General features: G+C 40.1%; 1 protein-coding gene across 1 annotated transcript in view; it reads left to right on the top strand.

Annotated features, from left to right (window-relative positions):
• The first annotated feature begins 466 nt into the window (after positions 1-466).
• The window catches only part of LOC133879582 (BAG-associated GRAM protein 1), a 37,492-nt gene continuing 26,740 nt past the window's right edge, over positions 467-11,218 (top strand). The window contains exons 1-6 of the mRNA XM_062318207.1: positions 467-650; positions 2,256-2,306; positions 2,449-2,546; positions 3,409-3,484; positions 4,727-4,855; positions 4,952-4,998. Coding sequence (XP_062174191.1) covers positions 480-650; positions 2,256-2,306; positions 2,449-2,546; positions 3,409-3,484; positions 4,727-4,855; positions 4,952-4,998 — 572 coding nt within the window. The 5' untranslated portion in view covers positions 467-479. The remainder of the gene's footprint in view (positions 651-2,255; positions 2,307-2,448; positions 2,547-3,408; positions 3,485-4,726; positions 4,856-4,951; positions 4,999-11,218) is intronic.

Below are 11,218 nucleotides of genomic sequence, written 5' to 3'. Positions count from 1 at the left end.
ACTTTTCTTCCCCCTCAGACTCACACACACACTCATTAACTTCCACGATCAACAGGGCGTTAAATGTGTCAGATCTTCGCACGCGCTTCTCTACTCACGTTCAACTCATGATTCTCAAAAGAAAGAACCTCACTTCCGAAACTACCCCTCACAATCCCCCCCCCCAAAACTTCCACACGCACAAGTGCACAACAGGGTATCTCCGGTATTACGTTATGACCTCAAGGGCATGTCGGTCATTAACGCACAATAATCAATTTTCAACCTCCATGTCCTTCCAACGGTCCAACCTTGACTCTGAATTTTGCTCTTCTGCTTGAAAACTCAACTTGTCCGGGGACCATGGCCTTCCAAAACCCTCAAGACCCTAGCCATTCCCTAAAACAAACCCTAGAGCCATTCAATTTCTGATCATTTTCTTGTTTTCTGGTTTCTCTTTGACTCTGGGATTTCCTTCAGTTCTCAGGCTCGACGTGATCATGATCGAGACGGCGATGGATATTCTGGTCCCCTCGTGGTGGGAGATCCAGGTTACGGTGGCCGCCTCGCTCTTCGTGATCGTCGCCTACTGGTTCTTCACGTACCGGAGCGGAGATGTCGACGTTGATCGACAGCGCCTCGACCGTAATTCGCTGAATCCTGGGGTTACAGTGAGTGTTTTGTTCTTCTGAGAATTTTGATGTGGATTTCTTTGGGGTTTTCACTTGGCAATGAGGATTAAGGTCAATTTTTTTTTTTAGTTTGTTTTGGAGTTTTTTGTAATTTTTGGTGTAAATTTATGTCGGTGTTTGAGAAGTGATGGTTTTGAGTGTGAAAATTTGGTTGGTTCATATGAATTGTAGATGATAAAGGTTTAGTTTTGGACTCTGACCAGCTGTGCTTGGGTGCCGAAAAGGGTTGGAGATTAGAAAATTGTGAACTTTATATTTGAATTCTTTATTACGTGGAAATGAAAGCCTCCAATTTTGAGTTAGTCAATTCCAGAATTTTCCTACATGTAATTGTCATTACCAAATGCATTATGGCAGTGCTGATTTTTAATTCAAGCTTGAATTCTGCATCGAAGTGTTTATCTAAAAATATTTTTGTTGGGTGGTTGCGTTGAATAACCATTGCTTGCTGCATTGAAATGTTTATCTAAATAGTTTCCAAAAGTGCTTTCAATTTTGTATTGGAAAGTGTTGTCTATGAGAAAGCATTGTCTGTGGAGTCCATATCTGAAAAATCATTTAGATAAATGAAAACTGTTTCTGAAAAGAAAAAAATTTGAAAGCGTTTTGATTTAATTTTTCAATTATTTTACTTATCAGTTTTTTTTTTTCTAAACATAAAACAAAAAATCAAAAAACAAAAAACTAAAAAAAAAAAAAGAAGAAAAAAAGAAAAGGAAAAGAAAAAAAAAATGGGCTTACTAGAGGTTGGGTTCCAATGGGTGGTGGCAGCCACCCTGTGCGCCCTTGTGAGAGGTGCAAAGGGGATGGTCTCCACACTCCACCCCCCCTCTCTTGGGCGTGGGTCACCATCATTACAGACGATGGTGAGGGAACTCCACACCTGCCACCCTCTGCAGTGGTGGAGAGGGGGGACGCTGGAGGTGTGTAAGGAAGACCAACCTCTAGTGAAGGGGTGGCCTCCACTTTTATTTTTTATTTAATTTTTTTGTAAGTAAAAAGGTCAGCTCCACTTCTAAAAAAGTGAGCATGAGTTTTTAAAACAAAAACTTCTTTGAATGTGGGGGAAGTTTTCTAAAAAATGTCTTGTATTTTTTTTTTTCTGAAAAATATTATGTGTTTTGTTTTGAAAAGAGTATTAGTAGTGGAAGCTACATCTAAAAACTCGTCTAGATAACTATTGTCTTAAAAGTGTTTTTCAGTGTTTAAAATCCGAAAAGTGTTTTCAAAAGTTTGCCAAACAGTTGTAAGTGTACAATTTTGATTCAGAATCTGATATTTGTCTCCTTTTATGTGTATATTTTTCTCAAGGGAAACAAGCCATTGGCTGCAAGTGGATTTACTGTATATTTTTCTTTACGTTTCTCTATTATTTTCCTTATTGTTGTTGTTGTTGTTATTCCTATAATCATTATTTTTCTTTTGTTTCTTTTTGGTTTTGTAAAGTAATGCTAAACTGTTTAAAGTTCATGCCATCTCGACATATATTGGAAATGCATTTATCCTTCCAGACAGTCTGCATGTACCTGTTTCATGGAGTAATTTTTAACTTCTTTGACGTGCAGTCCTGCCCTTATTTTGTAGATGGGCCACTCGAAAGGAGATCCCCAAACCAATTCAGCATACTTAATCAAGGTATATAAGACCTTGCAATCATGTTTGGTTCTGGTGTTTGTTTCCATTATGAAGACAGGCATTAAGAATTTGATATTGGCTTTGATGTAATGGATCTTCTCTTGCTTGTTGACAATGAGATGGTGTGTGCTCTATTTTTCAGTTGGAATTGTTGGCAGCTAAGAATCTCATTGGTGCAAACATAAATGGCACATCAGATCCTTATGCTATAATCACTTGCTGTGGAGAAAAGCGGTTCAGGTTACTTTGATCTTTTTCCCCTACTTTTTGCACTTGTCTGAATGGTTGATGGTTTAGAAAAAAATATATAATGACGTATATCGAACTTTTCATCTGTGGCTGGATATGATGATACTCATCTAATTAACAAAATAGAAGATACTCATCTAATTCTGTAGCTTTATGTCAAAGGCGTTGATGTACTTTTGATTACAGTTCAAGTTTAGGAATTTTAGTGTTTTATAATTTCATATTTAACTGTTAGGACTTGGAAAGAGCTAGTTGGTGGTTGTTAAATATGTGAGTATTGTTGAGAGTAATCTTAAATAAATTTTTAGGATTAGAGTTTATTACTTAGGTAGGGTTAGGTTTCTTAAGGTTTGTGGTTGTTTTTTTAATGTTTTTGACTTTGGATTATTTAGTTTTGTGAATAGTTTCTCATTTTGAATGTATGGAGTTTATGGTTGGCAAACTTTAAGGGCAGTATTTAGGTGGCATCTTGGTGTTATACACTTCACGCGTGTTAGATTTTGCCTATCCTTTTTCTTTTCTTCAATATTATCAGGTATATGTAGCCACAAGTTGGAGACTTTGGTGTAGAGTTGAGTAAGGGGAAGCTGTATATTGACTACTTATTAAGTAATAGTATTAAAGAGATAGAAATTTGAGCTGACTTATAATATATATTTATTGAAGAAAACTATAAAGCTTTGTACTTAAATCTGGCTATCAAATTGAACAAGTTGTTTGAAGTTTTAAATGCTATTCTATTTTCATATTCTTTCTTTCATTTCATTAAGAGCAAGATTTATTCGCTAGATCTTATGTGCATAGCTTTATCATAGCTACTTTTATCTAATGTTAAATGCTGTTGCTGATGCAGCTCAATGGTTCCTGGTTCAAGAAATCCCATGTGGGGAGAGGAGTTTAATTTTTCTGTTGATGAGCTTCCTGTTCGGGTAGTTATCATGATTTATCATCCTTACAATTCTCATGGATGGAGATTTAGAAGACTTAGTTGTGGGGCGATATTGGGAAAAGAAGAGTCATGACCTTTTAAATCGACGTTTTTTCTATTCATCATCATCATCTCTTCTTCCTCTTGTTTTTTCATTAATGTGCATGTTCATTTCCTTTAAAAGTAGGCATGCTATGGAATGAAAAACTGACAACACACTTCTCTGTTGTTTTTTATTTATTTATTTATTGAAGTTATTCTTATGAAATGGTTTACATTGAAATAGTTATTCATACACAAGTTATGCATTTACGTTTTTGCACTAATATGCATGTCCAATTTCTTTCAAAGTAGGCATGCTGCTGTTGATGAAAAACCGACAGCCCACTTGTCCATTGTTTTTTTATTGAAGTTATACATAACACAAGTTATTCTTATGAAGTAGTGTCATAGTGAGATGGTACGGTTTCAAAATACATATTTGTAGGGATTTTCTGTGGGTGAGTTTATCCCACTTTTGAGCCAAGGCTTTATTCTTTCAGATACCTTTATTGACATCTTAGTTGCATGTTATGTACAAGTTAATTAGTTAGTTGTTTTTGTGTACTTGGGTTCTGTCCCTTTGCATTTTTCATTGAAAAATGTAGTTGTAAAAAGTATCATTTAATTGTTCTTCATCGCCTTTGTAAGCTTTTTTTTTTTTTTTTAATCAATAAATCAGTAAGCCCTTAGACCCTTTTTCTTTTTCTCTTTCTTTGGTTAAAAGGCAGGGCTACTCAAAGGGGGTTGCCCTCCTTCTATCTGTAAACCTCCTAATCTGGATGAAGGCTGGGAGTTGATCCTAGGTCTCAAGCATGAGGCTAAGATCCTAAGACCTTTGTTTTTTTGGGGGGATAAGTAATCGAAATTCATTAAAAAGTGAAGAGCGCAACCCAAGTAAACAGGAAGTATCTAAGACCTTTCTACCAATATTATTTCCGTATTCTTGTCCGAGTTGCAGGTGGAACTTGAGTTAAACGGTTCCATCTCTATGTCTGTGCTTTTTGGACTTCACACTATGATCAAAGTCAATATTTAATCCTTCTATGTAGGACATGCACATTTAAATATATGGTGTGATGAAAGAAAGATAAATGTCCATTTGTATTTTGTTTATTTTAATGTTGATCTCTTTGTTGGCATTACTGGCTTCTTTAAGTAGGTCTGGTGTGTGAAACTGATTTTCCCCCCTACTGCATAGCAGATTAACGTGACCATATATGACTGGGATATAATTTGGAAAAGTGCTGTTCTTGGTTCTGTGACTGTTCCAGTTGAAAGTGAAGGTCAAACTGGTGCAGTTTGGTATACATTGGATACCACACCAGGGCAGGTATATTCCTTTTTGTTGGTTTTATTTTGATGGCTTTTTAATTACCATTCATTATTCCTTCTAGAGATCAATACAAGTCTGGTATTTGCTTGTCAGGTCTGTCTCCATATAAAAACAATAAAACTGCCCGTAAATTCTTCCAGGTAGCTTTTTTGTTTATCTTTTTTATTTTTTTCGTTTAACTATATTGGTTAGCCCATCAATTTCTCCCTTCTCTCTGCATGTATCTATATATATATATAGTATACGCAATACTTGTGTATATATATATATATATTTTATTTTATTTTATTTTATTTGTTTTTTGATATGTAATTGCAATTTATTAAAAAGCGCAGAGGGGCGCAACCCTTATACACCGGAAGTATACAAGAGAACCCCTAAAAGGGACGAACAGAGAATAAATTTACAAATTCTACATAAGTAAAAACACTCAAACTATGATGTGCCGCTATCTAAAAATATAATGTATTGAGCAACCGCTTCCGTAGCTCCACCATAGAAGTCTCTACATCTTCAAATAGTCGAGCATTCCGCTCCCTCCAAATACACCATAGCAAGCACAGAGGAGCCAACCGCCAAGCCTCTTTAGCATGACCACACCCAATCGCCGCCCCCCAACTACTCAACAACTCCAACACCGTTCGCGGCATAACCCACTCAACCCCAAACAAAACGAACAAAATTGCGAAATTTCTCCCACCTCCTCCTTATATGTTTCCATACACCCACTCCAAAAGAACCCGAAACCTCTTTCGAGCATCACCCACCCTTTAAACTCTCAAATTTGGCATCAATCACCAAACGCCATAAAGCCTCTCTCTCCCTACCATATCTCCACAACCACTTACCCAAGAGTGCTCAATTGAACTGGATGAGATCATGAACTCCCAACCCACCTGCATGCAAAGGTGTACAAATCTTGTTCCAATTCACTGGATGAAATTTGGTCTCATCACCAATGCCACCCCAAAGAAAATCCTTTTGAATTTTATCAAGACGATTAGCCACCCTCACTGGAATAGGAAACAAAGATAAGTAATAAGTGGGGATGTTGGAGAGCGTACTATTAATAAGAGTCAACCGGGCACCCTTCGACAAATACATCCGCTTCCAACCTGCCAACCTCCTTTCCATTTTTTCAATAACACCATTCCAAATAGAGGTGGACTTGTAAGAAGCACCCAATGGCAAACCCAAGTAAGTCATCGGCAAAGAAGCAACCCGACATCCAAGAAGATTAGCCAACCTTTCGACATCCTCTACACCGCCAATTGTAACAATTTCTAATTTTCCTAAATTTATTCTCAAACCAAAAGCTGCCTCAAAGCCTAAGAAGATACATCTCAAATGTCGAATTTGTTCTTCTTGAGCACCACAAAAGATCAATGTGTCATCAGCAAACAGCAAGTGATTCACAACTAAAGCCTTTGAATCCCTGGAACCCACCGAGAACCCTGTCAAATTACCCTGATCCAATGTAGCAGTCAGCATCCGACTCAAAGCCTCCATAACCACCACAAACAACAGAGGAGAAAGAGGATCTCCTTGTCGCAAACCACGAGAGCTACCAAAGAAACCCGATGGGGTTCCATTTACAAGAATAGAAAATCTCACCGTTGAAATACAAAAATCTATCCAATCCCTCCATTTTTCCCCCAAACCACATCTCTGCAGCAAATAAAGCAAGAAGTTTCAGTTCACATGATCATAAGCCTTCTCCAAATCTAGCTTACACAAGAGTCCAGGTTCCCCCGATCGAATATGACTATCCACACATTCATTTGTAATAAGCACAGAGTCTAATATTTGTCGACCACCAATAAACGCATTCTGAGTGTTGGAGATAATCTTGCCCACAACAGACTTAAATCTGTTTGCAAGAACCTTTGAAATAATCTTGTAAATCCCCCCTATTAAACTAATAGGGCGAAAATCTCTCACATCCATGGCACCAGTCTTCTTAGGAATCAAAGAGACAAAAGTAGCATTCAAACTCTTTTCAAACTTGCCTCGAGCATGAAATTCTGCAAAAACATCCATAATGTCAGTTTTTAAAAAATCCCAACACTTCTGAAAGAAAGTCGCAGTGAATCCGTCAGGACCCGGCGCCTTATCTCCATTCAAATCCCTGATTACATCCCACACCTCCTTCTCCTCAAACGCTCTTTCTAGCCAGATGCTCTCATCCGCATCAATGGATAAAAATGATAGACCCTCCATCCTAGGCCGCCAAGAACAATTCTCCAGGTACAGATTGTTGTAAAAATGAACTAAATGCTCCTTAATCTCCGCAGGATTTCTGGAAATTATACCATTAATATTCAAAGAATCCACTTGATTGAATTTGCGGTGTGAGTTGGCCACCTTGTGAAAAAATTTTGTGTTCTTATCCCCCTCCTTTAACCACAAAGCTCTAGACTTTTGCCTCCAGCTCATTTCCTCAAAAAGAAGGGTCTTCTCCATCTCTCTCTCCATATCTACCCTACGAACTTTTTCATCCTCCTCTAGGCAACAACATTCTTTGATTAACTCCAGCTCTTGAATACCCTCAAATAATTCTTTCTTCTTCTTCCTTATATCACCAAACACTTCTTCATTCCATTTCTTCAAATCAGCCTTCAAAGCCTTCAGTTTATTGGCCAAAACGAAGCTTGGCAAACCAGAAAACTCATAAGACATCCACCACTTTTTAACCTGCTCAACAAAACCCTCGTATTTCAACCACATGTTTTCAAACTTAAAATACCTGTTTCCTCCTCTATTTGTCCCACAATCCAATAACAAAGGAAAATGATCGGAGAAAAGTCTTGTCAATCTCCTCTGTGAAACTTCGGGAAATCGTTCCTCCCACTCTGGAGAAATTAAGAACCTATCAATTCTAGACCAAATATGATTTTTCTGACCATTAGACCAAGTAAACTGGCCATCTTCAAGGGGTAGGTCCACCAAATTATGCTTGAAAATGAAAGTCTGAGAACTCTTCCATAGCTGCAAAGAAGCCAGTACCATTAGATCTCTCACTAGGAAAACGAACCACATTAAAATCTCCCCCAATACACCAAGGCATCTCCCACCAACTCATCAATCCAGCTAACTCAGTCCACAAATCCCTCCTCTCCCTGTCATCATTCGGACCATAAACCCCCCCAAAAGCCCAGACTATGTTATCTCCAGTGTTGTGCAAAGAACAAGCAACAGTGTATCTACCTATACACTCCTCCACTTTCTCCACCACCCTTCTATCCCACATTGACAAAATCCCACCCGACGCTCCGTTGGCACCCAAGTAACACCAATCAACATGAAAGCAACCCCATAAACTTCGCACCACCTCCCTTGAGATAACTGCTATCTTTGTCTCCACCAAGCATACAATATCCGCATTCCAAACCCTTAGAAGCCCTCTAATCTCCAATCTTTTCTCGATTGCATTAAGCCCTCTAACGTTCCATGTCAAAATTTTAGGCGTCATATAATCGAGATGGGCCCCTACCCTTATGCTACCCTTATGCCTGCCTCTATCAAAATGAACCCCTGTCTTCTCATAATTAATAGACCAGGCCAGCCTATTTAATTCCCTATGCCCTTTCACCCCTTGTGCAGGCGAATACTTAGTCTTAGGTTCTGCCAAAGAGAGGTCTCTGGCCGCTTCAATCTCCTCAAACAAAGCCAACAATCTGTCCTCGAAACCACCACAAGATAGCCCAATGATTGGATAATACCTCTTAATTCTTTCCACCACCCATCTAGGCGACACCCTCTGCCCGTCTACACCTTCCACTGCCAGTGGAGTAACAACTGTCGGCTCATAACTCTCTAACTCCCCCTCACCATCCCTAACCTTGTCTTGAAGCAAGAGGCCTTCAGGATTATGCTCTAGCAAAAACGAAGAACAATCTAAATGAGCACCCTCCTCAACCACCACGCTTTTAAAAGAAGAACCACTCTCCATTTGTCTCTTGTTCCTTCCCAAAGGCATTTCGCCACTAGAGGTCCTCCTGAAATTGCTTCTGATTCGATACCCATTTTACCTTCTTTTGCGGAAAAAATCACCAGCTCAAGGCTGCCTACTTCCTGCCTCTGAGTCACTAAATCCACACCAAACCCAGAACTACCCAGTCCAATACACAACTGCGAACTAGTTACCTGAGGAGCCAACAGTAGACCTGCACCCTCTGCCGACAAAGCCAAGATGATACCATTTCCAACGCCAGAACCCCTCTCTCCTAAATCAGTGGCCTCCCTAGCTGCAGATGAGCCGAAACCAGTTTGACGAGAGCCGTCTGATTCCAGCCCAAGAAAAGAAACTGCTAACTCCTTTGACTGTCTATCAGCTGCCTGCAAGACTTTCGGCTCTCCTTCCCCACCACACAGCACCTCCTCGAACGCCGGAGAGGTGTCCTCTTTCCCAATCACCGAAGAAACCGCCTCCTTTTCCCTGCTCCGACTCGTTCCTGCATCTGGTTTGGTTTGCCCCGGCTTAACTTTCCAAACAGCCGAAGAAAGCTGGTTTCGTATCTTCCGACGCTGATAAACCCGGCCAGGAAAGCCTGGTCTACACGCTGACCTCGAAATGGCCGAACCCATACCCAACGACTCCGACTGCACAGCAGAAGTAGAAGCGCCGGCGTCCAACGAAAACTGGCGAGGTGGAATAGGGCGCAAAACCGACCCAGCCTTGGACTTAAACAAAAACATGGGCCTCTTGATGGGAAACTGCAAAGATGCTTTACCTTTAGAAAGTTGGGCTGGCTTTGGTGGACCTTAGGTCGAAGAGGGTCTTTTGGGCATCATGGAATTGGGCCGAGAAAGGCTGGAGCCCAAGAAATTGGACCTACCCATCAACTCGTCTTCCAACAAATGCAACCCTTTCAGACAATACTCGATTTCCTCATGCAACGTCTCCAACGTCTTCCTGATGCTGCGCAGCTCGAGGCAATCACCGACGTGTGACTTGCGTGTTGCAGAGGGCAACATAGAGGGGCTAGATCCCACCCCCCTACCCCTTAGGTCTGACGCAGACTCACTATCCGACATAGCAGAGAAAGAGTTTTGAATCTTCAACCCAGCAGGTTTCGCCGGAAAAACCTTCTCCATCTTATCTATCTTCAGCCTAGTAGGTTTCGCTAGAGACGTCGCCTGGGTCCGGGAATCTTCATCCGTAAAAGAATACGACGCCTTATCTTTCGGCAGAGAAGCTCTCAAAACTTCAGCATAGCTCCTCCTCATCTCGGAATGAGACTTAGGCAGTGACACTTCCTTACCTTGAAAATGCTTCGAGAAACTGCTAGCAAGCAGACTATTGAGAGCTAAACGAAGCTCCTCCCCAAAACGCTTCCACCCTTCACCATATTTTCCTTTAGGCACAAAGACAGAACCTTTCCTTCTTCTCCCCTCATATTCTTCTATGGTCAGAAAGTAACCGTGCCTATTTGCACATTGCTGCGCAAGAATCCGCGGAAAACCCGAAACGGATTGATTCCAGAACACTCTACAGTCATGAACCGTTACCAGATCATGAAAAGACTTAAGCAACCAGGCAGCCTCATTTTTATCTATAAGAATGGACCTCGTCACTCCTTTTCGTTGTTCATGAATCCTAATGCCTGTGAAACCACCCACTACCGACAAAGCAAACTCCTTAGATTCTACTGACCACCAACGGGACAGACTCATCTCTTAAACGTTGCTAACCCAATATCGGTTCCTTACTAGGTGAGATTGGGCTTTGTAAGTGATCGTGTATTATGATTGAGCATTTCAACATTGTGGCCATGAAGGGAAATTTCTCAACGACAGTTTGCCGATAATAATTGAAAAAAGTAAAACGAGGGGTGCAACATGAGGACTTCCTAGGAGGTCACCCATCGTAGTACTACTCTCGCCCAAGCACGCTTAACTGCGGAGTTCTGCGGAGTTCTGATGGGATCCACTGATTTGAATTATCTCAATCTACCTCAAAATTTCCTTTTCTGCATTAAAGAAAGCACTCAGATGATGCAATCCTGGTAGACAGTAAGCACATGAATAAGATTTTGTTTTTCTTTTTTGGTGTTCTGGGACGCCCAAGCCCAAATATACAAATGAGTTGATCACATGCATGCATATTGTATTTGTGGTTATTGCATTTTACTTGACTATTTACTCATATTTACAAATGATTGTGTATTTGACCTGAATACTTTTTTCATTATGCTGGGACATAGCAAATTTTTGTGCTTTTCATTTCGTTTTCTGTCTGCTTGAAGTTTTCATTTCTTGCTGTTGTATTTAATGTGACTAGAGCTGTTTTATGTTAAGAATAAAGATGCTTGCACTGGTCCAGATTAGTTCCCTTTTAAATGTGCATCATGTTGAATT

This window comes from Alnus glutinosa, chromosome 1 (genome assembly GCF_958979055.1).
Source record: "Alnus glutinosa chromosome 1, dhAlnGlut1.1, whole genome shotgun sequence".
Taxonomy (NCBI): domain Eukaryota; kingdom Viridiplantae; phylum Streptophyta; class Magnoliopsida; order Fagales; family Betulaceae; genus Alnus; species Alnus glutinosa.
This window is presented reverse-complemented; position numbering and strand designations above follow the sequence as displayed.